Source organism: Drosophila teissieri, chromosome X, assembly GCF_016746235.2.
Source record: "Drosophila teissieri strain GT53w chromosome X, Prin_Dtei_1.1, whole genome shotgun sequence".
Taxonomy (NCBI): Eukaryota; Metazoa; Arthropoda; class Insecta; order Diptera; family Drosophilidae; genus Drosophila; species Drosophila teissieri.
In genome coordinates this window covers 11,112,204-11,134,073 of record NC_053034.1, presented here as the reverse complement: position 1 = coordinate 11,134,073, position 21,870 = coordinate 11,112,204, and the positions used below count along the sequence as shown (strand labels likewise).

Genomic DNA, 21,870 nt, shown 5'->3' with positions numbered 1-21,870 from the left:
CAGAGAGGGAAACTCACCACACCGCCACTTGGCCCGGTCAATGGGCGAAAGAGAGACGACGACAGGTGGCAGCTGATGGGAAGCGGTGGCTCAACTGGTTTTTGCTGCCTTGCTGTTGTTGCTGCTGTTGCTGCTGCTGTTGTTGCTGCTGCTGCTGTTGTTGCTGCCGCGGCTGGCAGCTGCTGTTGCTGGCAGCAAGTTTCAGTTTCGGTCGAAAGCCAAAGGCGAGCGGTTGTTGCTCCGCTTTTGAACATCACAAAGTGCGCGCCCCTCAGCGACATTTGCGTTTAGAATCCAGTTGAGCCCAGAGAACGTTTACTGCAACAGCAACAAAGCAAAGCAATCGAACTTGTCAAGTTAACTGAAATAAATGCGAACAGCTACCACCAATTAGCTAAGAAAGAAGAAGTGCTTGAAACTCGCGTCACACGTACAGAGCGACATACATTTGTTTTTTTTCGGTGCAAAGTGCAGGTGCAGCAGCGGAGTCGTCGGCTAACCACACATGACCACAATGCCACCGGAAATGTCCGCAACAACGGCAGCTCCCGTTGGCAGTGCACCGAGTGCCACCGCTCACCATCCCGCTGCCGTCGGCGGCGGCATGCCGCGTCCAGCTTCCCCGGCCGTCGGCAGCAACACGACAACAGCGACGGCCACCACGGCGACGCGATCCCGCTTCATGATCACCGACATTCTGGCTGGAGCGGCGGCAGCATCGGCGGCGGCAGCAGCAGCGGCGGCCGCCCTGGCAGCCGCCTCTTCCGGCGGTGGGCGTGGCAGTCCGACGGACTCGGAGCGGGAGCAATCGCTGGTCGCCCAGCATCACCACCATCACCAGCAGCAGCAGCAGCAACATCATCATCATCAGCAGCAACAGCAGCAGCAGCAACATCAGCAGGCTGCCCTGCAACAGTACATCGTGCAACAGCAGCAGTTGCTGCGCTTTGAACGGGAGAGGGAGCGAGAACGGGAGCGGGAACACTATAGGGAGAGGCATTCGCCGCCCGGCAACAACCCCTACGCCCACCACCCCTTGCCGCCCCATCTGCTCGCCCACTTTCCGCCCGCCCACTACGCCGTGCTGCAGCAACAGCAGCAACAGCAACAGCAACAGCAGCAGCAGCAGCAGCAACATCCCCACCCGCATCAGCTGCAGCTGGAGAGGGAACGATTGGAGGCACTGCATCGGCATGGCCACGCGCTGCCCGGTGATCCTGGCCAGCACTTGAGCCACCTGAGCCACCTGAGCCACCACCAGCAGCACCACCCGCATCTGCATCATGCCATGCACGATGAGCGATCCCGCTCGCCGCTGATGCTGCAGCAGTTGGGCGGCGCTGCCAGTGGCAATGGCAATGGAAACAACAATAACAACAACAGCAGCAGTGCCAGCAACAATAACAACAACAGTGCTAGTGCCAACAGCAACATCATCAGCGGCAACAGCAGCAGCAACAGCAACAACAACAATGGCAGTGGCAACGGCAACATGTTGCTCGGCGGCGCCGGCAGCAGCATCAGCGGCGATCAGGCGAGCACCATCGACGACAGCGACAGCGATGATTGCGGTAAGTCTGGGATACAAATCGGAATCTATATAGTCGGGGATATATATCGCATCTATATATATATGTATATATAGCAGATTGACTTAAAGTGACACTTAGATAGGAATAGATGATGTAGCGAGGCATAGCACAGAGTGCGGAGTATATACATATATATTGTTGCAATTTCAAGTTATTCAGAATATATAGTAAATATATACATAGATTCACAACTAAGCTATTTTTGATAGGTATAAACTAGGCATTCAAATAAAAGCTAATCAAGTTCTGGCCAATCGCCATACAAAGTTGAAGAAAGTAAAGGGAGGCAATAATCATTAAAACAAATACCATTAATAAACTTTACCAAAGTTCAACTGCATCAGCTACTTTACTACATTTAACAAATAGTGCTTTTATGGCTATAGAGAAACATATTTATAAACCTAAATTACATCGAATATTTTATAAAATTCGCTTCGGTTGCATTTAATTTGGAGCCCAAACGGTGAACTTTTGTTGGTACATTCGAGGGGATGTGGCAAGCAATTTACACCTAGCCAGCTGACCCCCGACTTCGCACCACTTTAAATTTACGATTTTCCCCGCCGCCGAGATATATCATATATTGAGTGCTAAGCGTGGTTGTTTTCCCTGTTTTCCCTGTTGTTTTTGTCGTTTTTGTTGTGGCTGTTGGCTAATAGATAACGGCCGCAACAACAACCACCGTAAATTGTGAGGCTCGAACGGGGAAAATGCTGGCTCGATAGGCGAAGACTCGAGAAATACAAAAACACAGGTGACTGAGTCTGAGTCTGAGGCAGGTGTCTCAGGTTTTGTCTCTCTCTCTCTCTCTCTCTCTCTCTGTGTATGCCTGTCTTTTTCTGTTTTTTATATCCCCCTCTACTTCTTGGCCAGATTAGCCAGCGAAGTGTTCGCTTATTTGCGGCTTATTTGCCCAGTCAAAACTGTCAACGGAATACCCTTGACTGCCACGCCCCGCGCGCCACCACCCCTGTTTTGCATGCAACAATCTAATTGATTTCGCTGCCAGTTTTAGTTTCGCTTTTTTCCTCTCGTTAAGTGCTTTTAAACGATATGCAAATTATAACAAATTACTATTAAATAGCCGTAATCGTGCGTTCGCAATTGATTTGCAGTAATATCATTTAGAAAGGCCGAGAACGTGCTGAAATATTATATATTATATGTTTATTTGAAAGAGCATGGAAATCAGAACTGGAGGAATGGAATGTTGATTTCCCTACAATAATATGATAAAAAGAGGTGTGTTTTTAATATAGAGGCTTAACTTTGCTGTACTAATATGCTGTTTTTTTATAAACAACAAAAGGTTATAATTCTATTTTTGGCTGGCGAAAATGCCGTCTAATTTTACTTATTTTAATAATTGCTCTTTCTCAATTTAGTTTTTTTCAACGTTAATTTTGAAGCCCCTAAGCAATTTTGTTTCAATCAAAGCTTCCCCAATTTCATGCACAATTTTCACATTTACGTTTGTGTGTGTGTTTTTTTTGACTTGTGCCAAAATCAATTAACAAATTAAACTATAACCGAAGAGCGGAGATTTCTCCCTCCAAGTGACCCCCTTCTGTTTTGACTTCCCGCTGTCAATTTTTCCAACCGAAATCGCCTTGACTGGAGCCACAAGCCACATGCCACGCCGTGCCACACACACGCATATGAATAAAAATACAAATAAAAATAAAAATACAAATAAAACCGAAGAAATCAAAATCAAAATCAAAATTAAATTTAATCTGCTGGCTGGGCAGCCGCACAACCCACACACAGTCTCCACAAAAAAGAAACAGCCATTGACATTCTCGCTTTCTCTCTCGCTCTTTTATGCAGAACCCACGCTGAGAAAAATAAAAAAAAAATAAGAAGGAGAAAAAACTACGAGACAAGGAAGGGTATTCTCGAAATATAACATTTCGATGCCCATATTTGGAAAGCAGAGGGGTTAGATTGATTTTTAATATTCAATATTAGGTTAACATCCTCGAAAATATAAGTTTGCAAACCAGTTACTATATTAGACCAACTAACCAAAGTGTGACAACTGAATAGAAAGGAATGGCTTGATGTGCAGAGAAAAAAAAGGGATGTAGGGATGTGCTAATGCAGTGCACTCAATACTCGCGTGTCACTTGAGACGCGTGCGAGCGACAGTTGTTGCTCTTTCTTGCACTCCCTCCTTCTCCTTATCCTTCTCCTCCACTCACCTCTTTCTTAGTGTTCTTCTTCTTCTCTTATCCTTTTTTTTTTACTCATCTTGGCTTTGGTTTTTGGCGAGGCTCGAACGTGAATCCTTCGCACCGCGTTTGAAATTGACCCAAAAGCTTGTTCGCTGCCCATCGAAGCGTACACTGATCGAAAAAGGGGGTATGGATGGTGGGCGGGGTAACTCCTGCCACTTGAATGCCTCCATCGAGTGCCACAAAGAAAAAAGAGAAGAGTTTCAATATTGAAATTGATATTTTCGGGCATCGCATTTCGCATATTCGCATATTCACATATTTCGGCATCTCTGGAATGCCAGACATTTGCTTTGGCTTCCAAGATCACGTACTCATGTGCGCCACATATACACGGCTCGAAAACGGGACAGACAAAGCTCAGCCACTTAATCCACAAATGCCAAAATGGATTTAATGGATATCCACGAAAAATTCACGTGCGCCACAGAGAAGCGCACAAGCGAATCAAGTTCGTTGCCCAAGTCTTTTGTTTCTATTTCGCTGTCTGCTTCGGCTTCTGCTTTTCGGCACTGCTGCTTATTTATATTATTTAACTTTTGATTGATATGCTGGCATATGCCCTAACCGTGCTGTTTCATGGGTAAATAATGGAGAGCTTTTGGGTTTGATGGCTTGGCTAAATCAGAAGAACTGTTTTTGAGAAACAAGCTGCGATTATTATACGAACTAGCATGAACGGCTTTAAGTACAAGGTTCTCATAGTTAATTGTAGAGCAGTAAAGGCTTCGTTGTTGATTTTCCAACATCGTTTTCCAGCCGTTTTCCGTGAAGGAAATGCTGAATCGCAGAGCCAACAGCCACAATAATAATTACAAATTATAATGCAGGTAACACGAAAAGCCAACCACCGTTATGTAAGCCCACTCGCTTCTCATGTTGCTGCTGCACTTGCAACGTTTCTGTTGCCGCTGCTGTTGTTGTTGCTGTTGTGTTACTAGACTGCACTAAACGCCAACATTATCAAAATGTTGATAAACGTTTAGCTGAAAGCGCGGGGAAAAGGGGTTGGAAGTGGAGGGGTTGGAAGTAGAAGTGGAAGTGGAAGTGGTCTGGAAGAAGAACATTGCTTTTATTCTTTAATTAAAATGCAAAAAGGCCAATTGCAAATGTGTTGCGGCTGCTTCTTCTTCCCATGGTTACTGCCGCTTGCGCAATTAAAATGCAAACACAAAAAGCAGCAACTGCGAAAGAAAATATAAGTAAAGAGGGAGACGGACAGCATTGGAGCGAGAGAGCGAAAGAGAGGGGCAATAGGAGCTGCACACTTAAGCATGTTTAATACAGTTTAGCCACAAGCACTTAATTACAAATGCGAATGTAAAAACTGCAAAGGGGGGCTTACCATCTACAAAAAAAACAGGGGCGGAGTGAAAGAGAGGGGCAGTAAGAGGGGGCACTACAAGCTCTGCAAGTGTGGAACAGAAATTGCGGAAATGCTTCGAAAGTCAAACTTCTTCGGGGAACGGCTGTTAATGCATTCAACAGAAAGGGGGGTGGAGGGACGGGGGCGGGGAGTGGGAGTGGGAGTTGCCACAGGAGAAGGAGAAAGAGGAAGCCAGAGGGCGGAAGGCGGAAGACGGGGGCGTGGCCGGCTCCAGAAAGTGCCTCCGTTATTAGTGAGGCATTCAACAAAGTAAAACAGATTTCTGATAGATTTTCAAGCTCAAGTGATTTGCACAGAGAGAATAGAATTTTCATTTAACTTGAGCAATTTACTGCAATTTGTTATTTTTGCTTGCTGCTTAAATAGGTGCATCGTAATATTTTTAAATATGTGTTTATACATTTAGCTTATGTTATTTGTTTTTATCTTTAGCCACTGCGAAATGTGCATACTTATTAGCAGTTATGATTAGCGGCGAGAAGTAGAAAAACAATTTAGAGGAAATAAAATTTTTAAAGGCTTGCCACTTCATTAGGTGACCAATAAGAATAAGTACAGGTCAGGGTCGCTCTCCGAGCGTCGTCCTTTAGCGGCAAGCCTCACTGTGCATATCCATCAAAGTAATGCTGATAATTGTTCGTTGTTGTTGTAATTTGTGCTCATAAACTGTTTAATTGCAAATTAGCAGAAGGTAGCAGCCACAGCCGCAGCAGCAGCAGCAGAACCAACAACAATGTTGCCACATGCACATGCAGCAGTAGCTGCTGTTGCTGCTGTTGCCGTTGCTGCATCTGCGGCAAAGTTGCAACTGTTGCCGCAGTCGGTCTTGTTGCATGTTGGCCGGCCATAAATGCACAAAAAAGCGCGTAAATGTTGCAGAAAATTGCAAATATATGAGTGATGTCAGGGGGATGTGGCAGGAATGGGGTCCCAGCACAATAGATATCTTGTCGTTTCTCCAACAAACACAGTGCACTGAGCGAAATCATTCAAGCCATTCGAAAGAGAGCATAAAAAAGGCAAACTAATATTGTACACAAATATGGATATCAGTAAAGGTTTAGTCTAGCACCGTCGTTAAACCGCTCTTGACTTGTATTTAACTTTGAATCATCTGCAGGTGGCAAGGACGACGATGGCGAGGACAGTTTGAAGAACGGCAGCTCGGCGAACGGCGACTCCTCGTCGCACTTGAGTCTGAGTCTGAGCAAGAAGCAGCGGAAGGCGCGTACCGCCTTCACGGACCACCAGCTGCAGACGCTGGAGAAGTCCTTCGAGCGGCAGAAGTACCTCAGCGTGCAGGATCGCATGGAGCTGGCCAACAAGCTGGAGCTGAGCGACTGCCAGGTGAAGACCTGGTACCAGAATCGCAGGTGAGCGGCACGCTTTGTACTTTGTGCTTTAATGGCTATGTATATGTATATACAGTGGGGGTGGGGGGGTTTTGTTTTTACGGGGGGCTGTCTGAGTGTTCGGTAATCAGCGCCATTAAAGCGTTGCGCCCATTTCTTCGCGCAGTTTTCCAATAAAATTCAATTCCTGTTAATGGCTAAGTTTGCATCTTCTTTTTATTTTCACCTTATCGTTGTGCTGTGCTTTTTTTTATGCTGATTGCTTAATTTTTTAGCATTTTGCGTTGAGAGTCGTTAAACGAAAGATTCCCTTTGGTAAATGAGGCGTCTGGTTTTTTTGCGTATTTTTCTCAGTGCAAGTTTGTTGCCTAAGTCTTTCGTTTTTCGTTTCGATTGCCGCCTTATTACGTTCGATCGCGTTTTATTTTCGTTTTTAATTATTGCCCAATGACTTGTCACAATTTCGAGCACAGAATGCTTACCACAACAATTGGGAATTGTGAATTGTGGACTGGAACTGGGAGTGGGAGATGAGGAGATGGGAGATGAGGAGATGGGAGATGGGAGATGAGGAGCAGCAGACCAACAGACCAACATCTTGCGTAGCTGACGACGCAAAACGCAACCGGATATGACTGATGGCTGTGTGAATTCTCCAAGGGGGTTGCGGGCTTTATTTTATTTTTTATACATTCCTTTTTTCCGTGTATTTTTAGATGTGAAAATAGTGTGGCACGGCTTGTAGGTATATATAACTTAAGCAAAGGCATCACTAAGCTTATTTAGCGGAAGTGATTTATAATTAGCTGGGTTTTTATGATACTTCGCAAAAGTATTTAGCATTACTTACACCTAGGAAGGATTCTAAATTTGGCCAAACAACAAAGATAAGAATTTATTTCCCAATCCAACTGCCCTCCCAAAAAAGGCAGTCGGAAATTCAATGAGCAGTCGGAAAAACAAACAAAAACCTTGGGCTGTCATAACCTCGTCCAAAGTCAACTCATGATATATCCCATTAGGCCGAAACACTTCACAGCTGCTGTTCGTAAGGATATCCCAATGAATGGGCGAAAATTGTACAAAAAATAAACGATCCCGACCTGGTTCTAGTTCTAGTTTTGGTCGCAGTCCTGGCGCCTTGAACAATTAAAGGATTTGCCAAAAAAAAAGGGCGGGTCGCTGCCAATTAGGCCTTACTTTTCGGTTTTCAAATTTCAGTTTTCTGTTAGCTGTAGGGCTGCATTTCCAATTTCCTTCTTTCTTTTTTTTTTTTGCTTTTTTGGTGGGCTGGCACAAGATTAATGACAAAACAATTAAGTGCGAAATATAAACAGCCGGGGCGGAATCCTCCAGCCGCACGGCGGGATATTTTGGGTTGAGAGGCCTCGAATGACTCGGCACTACTATGCCATGATTAATCGAGAGGACGAGGATGAGGACGAGGACGAGGACTCGATGGCTTTCACTGCATCTTGCATGTTTCAAAAAGAACTAGATTTAACGGCAGATATTTTACCAAGCAAATGTATCAAATATTTCAAATGTTTAATGTATTTCCCCGTTTTTGTTTCGATTGCAGAACCAAATGGAAGCGCCAGACGGCGGTGGGCCTGGAACTGCTGGCCGAGGCGGGCAACTATGCGGCCTTTCAGCGGCTGTACGGCGGTGCCACGCCCTATTTGAGCGCCTGGCCGTACGCGGCCGCCGCTGCCGCCCAATCGCCCCACGGCGCCACGCCCTCCGCGATCGATATCTATTACCGCCAGGCGGCCGCAGCAGCAGCCATGCAAAAGCCCTCGCTCCCCGCCTCGTACCGCATGTATCCATCGAGTATGCCGCCGGGCATGGCGCTGCCGGGCATGCCCGCTCCCCCGCCCCCCGGCGCAGCGCCCATGCTCAGCGGCTACTATGCCGCCGCAGCGGCAGCGGCCGCTTCCGCCGGCGCCCAACAGCAGCAGCAGCAGCAACAGCAACAACAGCAACAGCCGCCAGCGGCGTCCCGCTCGCCAGCCACCAGCCAGAGCGCCAATAGCGAAGCGGACTGCGAGCGGACCAGCAGCAGCAGTCGCCAGCGCCTGATCACGCCCAGTCCGCCCCTGAATCCGGGCAGTCCGCCGCATCGGGAGCGGCTCGGCGAGGAGGAGGACAGGGAGCGGGACGACGAGCGGGACATGGAACGCGAGAGGGAGCGAGAGAGGGAGAGGGAGCGGGAGCGGGAAAGGGAAAGGGAACGAGAGCAGGACGAGGATGATGACGAGGAGCTGGCCCTGGAGGTCTGAGAATCCCCGCGAGAATTCATCCCTCCCCACAGCTGGATCTCACAAATTTGTCTAAAGAAATAATCAAGTGGGCGGCGTGTGTTCGAGAAGAACTATGAAATATGGTGAACATCTTTTCAAAAAAGTTGCAACACATTTGTTTTGTCTTAAATTGTAAAGTCCAAAGTTTTAAAGGTAAATACATGTGGTTTCTCAAGAACTGCAAAAACCCTTTAGATATTATGTCAAAAACTGTTTCTCACATTCAAAATATCTGCAAGAGTTTTAACACTACGAATAAATGCAAATTTAACGACCAAGCGAAAGTTCATTACATTGTACTCATAGAAAGTTCTCATAAACATACCTTTATTTTAGACACAGCTGTAGATAAAATGTGCTTGCTAAAAACCCCAAAAACCATGAATCTGAACTGCGAACTAAATGGTGGCAAACTGCATAAAATTTGTATAAAATCGAAAAGTCGAAAATATTTCCATAGAACTACCCAAAAAGTGACAGTATTAGACACTCTACCCATGTTCATCTGTTTCCACGAGTAGCCCCCCTCAGTAATTGTGAACAACAAACGAACGTACATATATATAATATATAATATAAATCTTTTTTTTTCTATATTTAATTAAACCTAGCTTTAGATGCAATTTTGTACATTTTTGTAAATGATTTTTGTACATACGCAGCAGACCAACAACAGCAACATAAGCAACACGATTTTTTTCCAAACAATATCGTATAGTATTTTTTTTTACAACTTTTTTTTTGTGCCTAGTCTTAAGACGTCTATTGTGTGGAGTAATAATAAAGCGAAGAAACAAAAAAAAAGAGCAATCCAGAACTGGCTATTGTCTTGCGCAGGACTTAAGGACTTAAGGACTCGTCAACGGCTGAAGGACCTTTCTGCGATCCTGAGCCTAATGCGAGCTGACACACGAGCCGCCAAAGTCGCAGTCAAAATCTCGAGGGTTCGAACGCAAATCGCAAATCGCAACTCGCAACTCGCAACTCGATAGGGCCACTCCAGGAACTGTTGCATTTTGGCCTGGGAAGCGGCCACTAAACTGCTCACTTAGAAATTGTTAACATTTGCCAAGGGTCCTGGTCCTCATCCTCATTCTCATCGCCGTCGTCGTCGTCCTGGCAAGAAGTGAGCCCCATCCCATCGCCAATCGCAGTTCCGCTTCCGATTCCGCAAAGACGCCGCTCGCCGCTCGCCGCTCGTCGTTTGAGTGTCGAAACGCTTCTAATTGACTTGCCGGGAACGGAAGGGATTTCCACCCTGCATGGAAATCAGCGGCTTAGAGATGGCAGCGTGAGACGGCAGTCGTGGGTTAACTGCGGGCTAAGTGGGTTAAAGGGTGCATTTTACTAGGTTATTGCTGGAACTCATATGGTTGCATAGAGAATTAGTTTTAATTAGTTTAAATGGAAACAAGATACTAAATTAATATATGGGCTTACTCACTAATGAATGTTGCAAATATGGCACTAAATATTTGCATATCAGAGATATCAGAAATTCAAATGAATATCCTTGATAGCCTGCCATCTCTAGCTGGTGCAAGGACCTACCCCGTAGCTGTTTGTTTTGCCTGTTTACATGCCGCTTGCCAGTTTCGCTACTTTTATGACAATTTCAATTTCTGCACAGCGCCGCCTTGCTTAATGTTTTAATTTATGGGGTTGCGGCTAAGCGAATTCAATTTGCGCTGCCTTCGAGTGCCACACACACACACACACACACACACACACACAACCCCTTGCCAAGTAGCACTGCTCCTTGCCAGGACCAACACCGAGTTCTCATCCTGATATTGATCCGGATACGGATACGGATGCGGATCCGGCTTCTCAAGCAAACTGTGGAACGCTGCGTGAAGTGGCTGCGTCGTCGTCATCCTCCAAGTCAAGTGTTGATGGGGTATTTTTTCGTATTTCGTATTATGGATTTTGTATTTTGTATTTTGGATTTTGGTTTCTGGATTTGTGCGTAGCAGCGTCTGCATAACGCCTCTGTAACAAATTGATTATACGCCGCTGCGGCTTGAATACAATTTGCTTTTTTCGCATCGATTTGGAATTTGAAATGTTTATGAGTGCCCCGAGGAGAGCGACGCTGCGAGTTCGAGTTCGAGTGCAAGTACTTATAAATTTATGAGTGGCCCGTCAAGTCGCCAGACCGTGCGAAACTTTTCACCGAGAACGCGGTGCCAGGACTTTCGGGCCTTTGGTCCTTCGGGCCAGTGGGAGGCTATAACCACATACATACTGCTATATATATACACAATCTAATGGTGGTGGTGGCTATTTGCATATTTTTGTTGTCATCTCACAGTTGATTGGGCAAACAAAGTGGCCCCAAACTTTGCCAAGCTAATCCCGCAAATGGAGTTGACTCGGTGGGAAATGTTGATAGCTAAGTAAAGGAGCATATCTAGGTTTAGTTATGGAATTTTTAATAATAATAATCTAATTAATCGTATTTGGCTAGATTGCAAATGTGCTGTAAAAATAAATGTTTATGTGCATCCTATGAAGTTTTTATGGCACTCAGATTTTCGCCCCATTTCTTCACAACAATCGCAATAACATCAATTGAAATGAGCATACAATTCGTTGGGTATTTCTTTTTCATATTTAGGGCTAATGTGGGCGATACAATATGCAGAGGATATCGGAATATCATGAATTCAAATGGCTTAGTTTGATTTTATCACTTATTTCCATGATTGCCCCCATTGTGCAGTGCCATTCGTCGCATTCTGGCGAGTTTGGCAAATTTGTGTCTTTTGTGCATCCGAGCTGACAAAGTGCTTTCACACCGGAAGCAATTGCAATGCGTTTGCCATCGTCCCTGCCGCCGCACCACTGAACCCAACCACCCAACTAGCAAACCACCCACTCTGCACCACCCACTCTGCACCACCCACCCATCTTCCCCCAGTTAATTGACAACTTTCTGGCCAGGGTGCGCCTTAAGTTCGCCCGCTTTTTTAGCCCATTCCATCCGCCAGCGACTTCTTTGTGAGGCTAATTTGTCACAGGATGCCAGGATGATGTCAGGATGTGAGGATGTGAGGCTGCCAGGATGTTGGGATGCAGGATGGAGGATGGAGCAGGCGATGCTGCTTCATTACACAGGCGATTTGTTGTGCACAAAGCGGGCACAGAATCGATGGGAATACGGTACGTAACATGCACAGTCAGCAAAAACATATAGAAACAATTCGAAACAAATCAAATAAATAAAACATATAGAAACAATTCGATTGTAGATAAAATCAAATAAAATAAAACATATAGAAACAATTCAATTATAGATAAAATCAAATAAATAAAACATATAGAAGCAATTCGATTATAGATAAAATCAAATAAATAAAACATATAGAAACAATTCGATTATAGATAAAATCAAATAAAACAAAACATATAGAAACAATTCAATTATAAATAAAATCAAGTATTATACTATTTATGGTATTTGCATTAACAGTATTTCAATAACTTTTAACCTGTACACTTGTATATACAATTAAAATAGTTTTTGGCCTGCTGTAAAGTACATAATTACAGATATTACAAATACCCATTTTTTCTCTGCATGTACTACCCACATGGGGTCACCAGGGGGTTGAAGGGATTGAGATTTTGGGAGCTTCCGTTATCAATAAATTTGTGCGCTTAAATGCGTGTGTTTATCGAATTAGATGGCGGAGGTCAGGAAGTCAGCGGAGATTTATGTATGTGCCGGTCAAAGGGGCAGGCAAGGTTATGTCAATACTCGTATATATATGTATGTATATTCCTCCAGCGGATCCCGATGCCTTTAAATTACTGCGAATGGGCTGTGTGGCGCCAGGGATCAGAAAAATCGATTTGTCGGTCGTCGCCGCCAGTTAAACGCTGCCAATTTGCCGCACTGCCCTCTGCAGCTCAAACGTTCCTCTTGATGGACGGGGCATCTGGCATTTGGCATCAGGAATCTTGAATCTGGACCTCAGACATGTAGATGGACCCCCACTGGCGGCTACTGGTTTTGAACCTGCCACTGTAAAAACAGATACCTCAACTGAACTGCAGAACTGAAGAAGTGAAGTGAAGCCGCCGGCCCAATTTGCATGCGTTCGATTTGCAATTCGCTCTGCAATTGCATTTGCGGTTTTCGGTTTTCAGTTTTGCAGTTTGCAGTTTGCAGTTTTCAGTTTTCGGTTTTTCAATCAATTTTAACTGTGCAAACTGCAAAAGGCAATCATCGGTCTGTACATGAAACGCGCGGTGCCTAGATCCTGCATCAACCCAACCAGGAGGCTATCCTGGGATAATCTCAAGTCGAGGTTGCCATGCACTTTTTCTACCTCAACTTAAATCATTAGCTTCCCAGTTTATCCATCCTAATCAGCTCTCATTCGTTGGGATGTCCATCTCTGCCATCAGCAGCTCAGCATACCCCGCTACAGGGTATCCCAAACTTGATTCCCTCGCCTTCGTGGGGCACACGCCAATGTCAAAAGGTTCTCACAGCCGAGCGGCGGCGGCGATGATGATGATGATGAAGCAATGATGATGCGATGATGATGGCTGCAAAGGCGATCCCATGCGTGGCGATGTGATATGGCAGTAAGCCGATACTTTCCCGGAGCTTCGATATTATGTGCTGTACACCGTTTTCCTTCTTTTTTTTTTTGGATTTTGGGGACAAGTGCCGTTAGCCGAGCTTGTGTGTGGTCCCAGGATATGGTGTGTGTGTGTGGGTAGTACACGCTCGAAAGGCGCCAAAAGTCAAGCTTTTGTTTGGCCAGGTCGAGAGTGCGGCACGTGGCCAGAAAGAAGTATGCGAGGTATGCCTACTTTGGAATTTTTTTATTTGGAATTCGGTACAACTGAAGTGTGACTAAACTGCGCCCGCGGTCATGTAAATCGTAAATCGTGAATCGTGAGTCCGTAAATGGTAAATGGTAAATGGTGCACAAAACTAAAGGCAAGTCCTGCCGCCTGTCATTCACTCAGCCAGTCGGTCAAAAAAGAGGTCCTGAATGGACCTCAAGCTGTGCGGAAAACAAAGGCCGCGGAAAGCAAACAGTTGCCACATCGGTATCCAATTACTGCCATCGACTTCGACTCGACTCGACTCGAGTTGAGTTGAGCCAATTTACGGATACAATTGTGCCAAGTCAAGGCCCACGAATAAAAATACAACTACAACTGCAACTACAACTAGAACAGAAAAGGCAACAGCAGGCAGTTCTCCAGTAAGTGGGAGGAGGCACGCAGAAGGGCCGAAGGCAAAAAGGACCTGGACCGCCGAGGGTTGATCGATCAGCGGGGAGGGGCACATGGAGGGGGGGACAGAGCCTTTCATGTAGTTTTAATTCTCAATATTGTTTGCATAATAAATGGGATTGCGCAAATTAACTTTAAATGTATTTATGCTGTTTATAGAGAAACTATGGCCAAAAGTATTCGATGAACCAGTTTTTAAAAGAGAATTTGTATTTGTTTGTTTAATATTGTATACCTACATATATGATAAACCTATAATGAACAGTATAGATAGATAAATTTATATCTTTGTTGGCTGTGTAAAAAGCAATGATACATGTGCATCCAACATTTTAATCAACATACAAATGCCTGGCAAAGCATTTGGGTGTCAACTGGAATTAAGTAGATTTCGATGCCAAATCGCACAAAAGTGCTGTGAAAAGCCCCCCTAATCCCCCGGAATTACTGGCACTCGAGAACCACTCGATCAACCCCCGCGTGTCCTTTGTTCGTCCTTGGCTTTGTACTGTATGTATGTATGTATGTCTGTATGCAAAATGGTAATTCCTGGCCTTAATTTGCCATTGTTGTGAGGCAGCTTGCTTTGCTCATTTTCTCATTTGCTAATTTGACAGTTGTCAGGCGCGTCAGTTGGCATACGGACTTTTCATTTTCCATTTCCACTTCCATTTCCATTTGCCTGTCGATTTCCACATGCCCATGCCCAATTCCATTTTCATTTTCATTTCCATTTCCATTCATCAAAATTGGCTTTGGGTGCGAGGCGGCAGCTCATAATAATTTGTCATCAATTAGCCGAGGGTGTTGATGTGCGCGGTAAACCAAGTGGAAGTGGAAGTGGCAGTGGCAGTGGCATTGGAGTTGCAATTGGAATTGGATGGACGAGCACCCCGTCGTCCTGCGGCATACGGTCTTTATATTCTATAGTATGTTCAAACAAAAAAAGGAAAAAGGACTCAAGTGGCCGCCTGTCGCCCATTTCTGTTGCTGCTGCTGTTGCAAATTACTTTTGATTACTATTTTGATGTACTTTTCAGTTGCCGCAAGGAATTCCCACTGTGCCTCCCGTAACTTTGTAAGCGTTTCGAATTACCAAATGAATTGCAGAACGCTGCTTGTGGAGCAATCGCCGTATTTGATTACAAGCAGCCGATAACAATTAATGCTGCACATTAGCATTTTTCGCTTGTGGCGGAATTCGTTTTAAAACATATTCATTTTACGTTGAATTAAAGCGTAAATCTCGGTAAACTCGATCTATTATGATATAGGCAAATTTGCAATTTGCACCACTTAAACCCTATTAGGCGTTTTCCTTTTCAGCAACACTATTCACATACCAAGTTCCACGACCGAACCTGGGCCACAAGTCAAGTTCCCGTAGTCGGTGGCGATCAAAAACGCTCTTAATAATGAAAGTTTATGGCCAGCAGCGGCACATTCCACCGCTCCGCCACCTGCAAAGCATGAATGAACCAGGCTTAATCCGGGCCAAAAAGCCAACTTGGCCCCAATGACCAGAGCCCAGTGACCAGAGACCAGTGACCAGAGTCGAGAGCCCAGTGACTAGAGTTTGGAGACAGAGACATATACGGCCTGCCATTCATATCCTACACATTATACAAAAGACCACTTAAAATCCATGCCATACGCGATTGAGCGGGGCGAGAGAGAGTTAAATGAAAAACTAGATAAATGTTGTACAAATTGTTAACTGCTTTTTTATGCTAATCGCACGGGCATATTTATATCAACAAGAAAAATGACAAAATCAAAACGCAAAACGTTAAAGGTGAAGCAATCGGCCGCTGACTTGTCAAGTGGCCCAAGATCGCAGATCCAAACATCCGAAGATCCGAAGATCCAAACATCCGAAGATCCGAACTGCTCTTGGTGGTTAATTTATTAAAACACAGCCAGGTTGCGCTTCAAATCGAAGACTTCTAAAGCAGCACGTACTAATAGGTGGACAGTGCGTTACGCGAGCATAAGGACAGCCCCTGCATGATTGTGACTGTTTATAATTTGAGGCACTCAAGTTTTGAGGCAGTGAATTGTGCAAGTTTGGAAATGATTTAGTATTATTTATTAAATAATAGTATAATAATAATATTTAAATACAAGGAATGGCTTGGGTGTGGGATTTCCACAAACGGTACGCACTGTCCCATCTATTTGGGTTTTATTTTTGTCAAATGAAGCGATTTCTGACAAAGGCTTTACGCATATAAATGATTTTGCCCTCGACTTGGGGGCATTGTGGATGTGGAATCGAAATCGGAATCGGAATTGGAATTGGATGTGGACTTGGATGTGGATGTGGATGTGGCTGTGGTTGTGGGGATTTGGATGCCCAGCGGGGGGATGTGCGATGTGGCTTTGGCAAATGGCTTGCTAAGTGGTTTTAACACTTTTATGGCGTTAAGTTTTTAATTTTATTCGCTAATAAATAATTTAAGTCAATTTCCAACAATATAAAAGATTGTGCATTAATTAAGTTTCGTGGAGACAACGACGACGACGACCAAGACGGCGATGATGATGGCGACACGTTTTGTTTTCAACTCGATTCGAATGCGATTCGATTCGATTCGATTCAGTTCAGTTCGATCTTGGTTTCATCTCCTCCTCCTTGTCCCCCTTGTCCCCCTTGTCACCTCCTCTTCCTGCTTTTGTGTCCAGCGTTCATTCAGTAAAATTGGTGAGTGTGTGCGTTAATGCCCCGATGCGATCCAATCTCGGATTTTGGAATATCGAAGCGGAGTGCGGCGACAGCGCATTTGTTTTTGTTTAAAATGACATTAAAGTAATTATCTAATTAAGTTAACATTTTGCTTAAAGATAAGTGCTAAATTATTTATTTTCGAATCTCATTATTCGAGATTCGCCATTCGTACGGTATTCGCTGCATAAATATTTTCTGTGCTCATGTCTGTCGCTTGTTTTATATATGGTTATATGGTTATGGTTATAGATTTCGTGTGCGCATTGTTCGAATCAATTTTTCTTACGATCTCTTCTTTGTCATGGTAACATACTTGTATACTAGGCGACTTTTGAATGGCTTCGTTTTTTGGTCTTCTGGTATCTGCAGTTGGATAATAAGCCAAGTGGAGGGTTTCTTATTTATTGAGTGGCATTATTGTTTTGATTCCAAGTTATATTTAGCTCTTATAAATATTAGTTGTTGGTATTTTCGATTTCTTTTCCATGTTGAATGGAATTGCAAGTATGGAACCTTTTGTTTTAGTGGTTGTTATACCTTTGAAAGTCTACCCCTGATGATCCCCCTTCTACGGTCTGGCACTCTCTTTGTTACACATCCAGCATTCCTCGGCTTGCATTCAACCTCGGTTACAGGCATCTACATAAATCAAATAGTTCCTGGCCTCTCTGCCTTTCTTCCTGGCCAGATTGATGCATTAACATGGCTCAAAGAGGCTCAAAAAGCGAAGGCAACGCTCTCCGGACTCTCGGACAGTCAGACACTCGGACACTCTTGACAACGTGCAACTTTATGACGCCCCAAAAACTTTGGACCGCGATAAGCCCACGCGTCCACCAGGATGACGTGCGCCAAAGTCCTCCTTCGTCCTCAGTCTGCTGTCCTCCGTCGTCAGTCCTCCATTCTCCATCCACCATGCACCTTCCTCCAGCCTCGATCTCCATCCTCCATCCTGCATCCTCCTCCCTTCCTCATCCTCAACACTCTTTCCTCGAGCAGATGCAGATGCAGATGGCGATGGGGAGATGGCACATCAATTAGCACACCTACCTACCTTCGACTCAGCTCAACTCATTTCATCTCGACCACGGTGCGGAACTGGACTCTCCATGTGGCCATTCATTAAAGCGCTGCCCTCCTATCAGCTCGTCGGTGATGAATATATTTTAGCGGAGACAAGAACCCAGGATCCCCACAGACTTCGGGTCGCTTTGATACCCATTATAATATATATATATATATATATAATATATATATATTAAATATCAATTGACAGAGCAAAAATTGGAAACATGGGAGGTTTCAATGTAGTATTCACATTCCACTCAAGTAGGGCCAAGAAATGGACATGCCGCAGTGATACCCCGCAAATCGCAGGGACTTTAGCTGCGGGCCCAGAACGCGAGCCTTATCTGCACAAGATGTATTCAAAAGTGCATAATGTAAAAGTTGTACGCGATTGCTCCAGATACAAACACACGGCCGATGGATCCAGCGACTATATACGAATGTACATATATCCACACATTTACATACTCACGTATATAGGTATATGTATAGTAGTGTGTCCCAGTCGTTGTTGCTGTTATCTGAAGCATTGCTGATGCTTATCGGCGGGTTGTAAACGTGTGAGCTAAAAATACCAGCCCCGAATCCCGATCCCAATCCCAATCCGAGTCCCAATCCCAATACGAAACGCTGGAGCCGCTCGCCGTCATAAAAGTTGCATCAATTAGCCAAGTTCGGTTACTTTCGGTGTTAGCTGGATGTGCGTGTGTGTGTGTGTGTGTGTGTGTGTGTGTGTGTGTGTTGGCTTGGTTTGTTTGGTTTGTTTGGTTTTATTTGGACCGCTTTTGTTGTCGCTGCCACTAAACTATAACGATAACGAGAAACAATGTTAAACTTAAACATCAACACCTTTTAAGAGCCTGCACTCCGCCGAAAAACCCAAGAGCCCAAAACCCCAGAGCCCAAAAACACTGAAGAGCTGAAGACTGAAAACCGAACCCAATTCCAGACCAAGTGTCTGGTGGCCCATGGCCTCGTCCAGTTTTCAGCTCGGACTCAGTTTTCTTCACTTTTTTTCCTTTTCTTATTTTGTATTTTTTGTGTTTTTTTTTTGGTTTTTGGTTTTCAACCTCCCTGTCCCTGTGTGTGATATATTAAAATGGATCTGGGCTCGGCACTGCGAACGCGACCGCGGCCGCGACCTTTTTCGTTCTCGTTTTTTATGGCACAGTTTAGGAGATAACAAATTTTTGTTACAAGCAAATTAAAAGGTTTTTCCCCCATCCTCGGCATTTTCGGGGTCCCAGGCGAAGAATTCACTTTTATCGATTGTTTTTGCTTGCATCGTTTAGTCGATAATTTTGGTAATAAATTTTAAAATAAACAGCCCAAGCACACACACACAACACACAGATTTTCTTTGACTTTGGCCCGCTTAGTGTGCGCGTGGCATTAATGCAACGACATCGACATCGACTTGAGATCCATCCATACGAGCCCTCCATTTCCCCCAGTTTCCAGTTTCCCTGCTTTTTTTCGGCGGTGCGAGACCAGACGCCGCCTCAAAATTCCATGGCCGCACATAAATTCAGAACATCAGATTAAGAAAGTGTTAATGTCGCAGCAATTTCCTTTTATCTCAACATAATTGAGCGATAGAATTTGAATTTAGCTAAGAGCCAAACATAAATTAAACAACCACAAACAATGCCCGCTCCTCGACTAACACCTATTCTCGAGTGTTTCGAGTGGGTAATCCAATCGCTGGCACTTCAAAGCGGCGGAGAAGAGTTTTCATTGTCAAAACACAGGAAAAAAAACAACAATAAAATAAAAAAAAAATAGGTGGAAAGCCCAAGTTGAACCATAAATTTGTCACTTTTCCATTCTTCGGGCTGCGCCTGCGCACATTTTAAATCAAAAATGCATAATTGAATACACTATCGATGGCCATTTGGGATGCCTTGACTTTTAGTAGCTCTTGTAATTATTAGGTAGAAATAAATCCAAGAAAATTCACTGGGTTCTTAAACATTATATTTTGTGTGGTTACATTATTATTATTACGATATATTTCTGCGTTATTAACAGCGTTTAAAAGGGTATTGAAAAGGGGCCCTTTTGTAGCATTTACCATAATTTAATATGTGGCCTTTTAGGAAGATGATATATGAATGGTTTGTAGTTTACGACCTGGTAACCCGAGACCAACGCTTAGTAACCCGCTTCTCAGACTCTCAGATTCTCCATTTGAATCCATTGATTATTTCCCAACTGCTCCCCCATTTTTCCCCAACATTAAGTGAAAGTCTCAGAGGAGTCTGGATAATCTTCAAGTGCTTTCAAGCCGCGTCATCTGGAGGGCTTAACCCTTAAAGCCAACCGGAAGTAACGCCCGCCCTCTGGATGGAAAACGGCGAAAGAGACGGGGCTACTGCGCTAGAGAGAGAGAGAGAGAGAGAGAGAGCTGTCTGGGGGTCGTGGTTAATGATTAATGAATTGAATCAATTAAGTTTCATTAACGAACACTTTTCGGTAGCTCGGGCACGAAAAAGAGTTGCAGACAGGCGTCGGCGTCGACGTTCTCTCCTCAAGTGTCAATAATTTGGGTTTTCGATTTAGATTTTTACCCCATTACACGTCCACCTAACCCCAACTCCCCGATATATATATTCACTTAGTTTATTTTCATTTTTTTTACCATCAGTAGCTGGCGAATCGGCCGCGGGCTTCTCGGCTTTGGGCTTCTGGGCCCTGGGGCTTGGGTTTCGCATTATAGTTGATTGAACTTGCCACTAACCCCCGACAATATGCAAAATCATCGTCTTCTTCGGCGAAAGCCCGTCGCAACAATAGATCGCTAAATATCATTTGTGCACACATACGCAGCTGGAAGGCACTGAGGAAAATATGGGCATCCTCTGTAAATAATACAGCTCCCTTTATACCAGCTTTATACTATATTCTTTTACTATTTCAACGTGAGTTATGTTACTTTTTCAAGTTCAAGTATATTCAAGTGTCTGATCTACAAGTTGACCTTTGTGAGCTCCAAACATATCTTAGACATTTATTTTGCCAGTGTAGAGTGGGGTGTATTCGGTTGAGTGACTCCCGTGTGGTCCTCACATTCACATTCACATTCACTTTACTCCAGTCCAGTTCAGTTCAGTCCAGTCCAGCCAGCACAGTCATGTGAACTCGCTGTGGGCTCGGGCAAGAGGTAATTTAATAACAATTAAAAGGCATTCGGTGCATGGCTTTTGAAGCCAATCTCCGTGTTACGCATTAATGAGCACTTAACTTGGTCAAAAGTGGCCTGCTCCACATACCCGATTCATTCAATATATCCACTCGATCGCAGAGTCGCAAACTCGCAGCAGGTATGTTATGGTATGGTATGGTATGGGTTATTGGTGTGGTGTCGGTTTCGGTTTACGCATCTCGCATCTCGCATTGATTACATTTTGAACGTTTGTCAATTTGCTCACCATTCACTCCGAACACCTCGCCACCCCTGCAACCCTTCCTGCTACTTACTGAATCCCCCCACAGACCAGCTAAATTGCTTAAAATTATTCAGTCGTTAAGCGTGCGAAAGTCGTTGATCGGCGATCGGCGATTGGCGATAAACCTGAAGAAATAGTTGAGACGAGCCACTCCACAGGGGTTTCCCTCAGCCGATCGCTGGATGGTCGCACAACGGAGATACCCTGCATTGATGCACGCACCACTTAGGGTATTTTCATAACTTGTACTCAACTTAACTACTTAACTATTAGTAAGTAAAATGAACGTGGGCGTGGCAACCAGAGGCAACGCAACGCTCGAATTGATTGATGATAATTTGTCACACGGTCGACTATCAATTTCGGCCAAAAAGGATGCGACGCTGTCAACTGCGGCGACGGCAATCTAACGCCGTTCAAAAGGGCACTACTAACGTGGTCCAGCGAAAACGGGGGGAGGGGTAACGGCAGGGTCACACATTTACTCGA

The 21,870-nt window shown here is 44.6% G+C and overlaps 1 protein-coding gene and 1 long non-coding RNA gene across 3 annotated transcripts; both read left to right on the top strand.

The window, feature by feature from the left end:
* The first annotated feature begins 237 nt into the window (after positions 1-237).
* LOC122624441 (homeobox protein B-H2) lies at positions 238-9,388 on the top strand. 2 transcript variants are annotated; one of them, XM_043803976.1, is made up of 3 exons: positions 238-1,571; positions 6,340-6,592; positions 8,154-9,388. In XM_043803976.1, the coding sequence occupies exons 1-3, from the start codon at positions 506-508 to the stop codon at positions 8,851-8,853; spliced, it is 2,019 nt and encodes a 672-aa protein (XP_043659911.1). In that variant the 5' UTR covers positions 238-505; the 3' UTR covers positions 8,854-9,388. The 2 variants fall into 2 exon arrangements, with proteins under 2 accessions (XP_043659911.1, XP_043659912.1); XM_043803977.1 differs by lacking the exon at positions 238-1,571 and adding an exon at positions 6,177-6,277.
* A 5,379-nt stretch (positions 9,389-14,767) lies between these two features.
* LOC122624751 lies at positions 14,768-15,801 on the top strand. Its single transcript, XR_006326505.1, has 3 exons — positions 14,768-15,065; positions 15,177-15,385; positions 15,447-15,801. It is a non-coding gene; the product is annotated as an uncharacterized LOC122624751 (long non-coding RNA).
* The last annotated feature ends 6,069 nt before the right edge of the window (positions 15,802-21,870 follow it).

Bases quoted from the DNA above. Each gene is read 5' to 3' on its own strand.
- LOC122624441 (XM_043803976.1), top strand. From the start codon at position 506: ATGACCACAATGCCACCGGAAATGTCCGCAACAACGGCAGCTCCCGTT. The intron at 1,572-6,339 runs GTAAGTCTGGGA...AATCATCTGCAG, and splicing joins CAGCGACAGCGATGATTGCG to GTGGCAAGGACGACGATGGC. The intron at 6,593-8,153 runs GTGAGCGGCACG...TTTCGATTGCAG, and splicing joins ACCTGGTACCAGAATCGCAG to AACCAAATGGAAGCGCCAGA.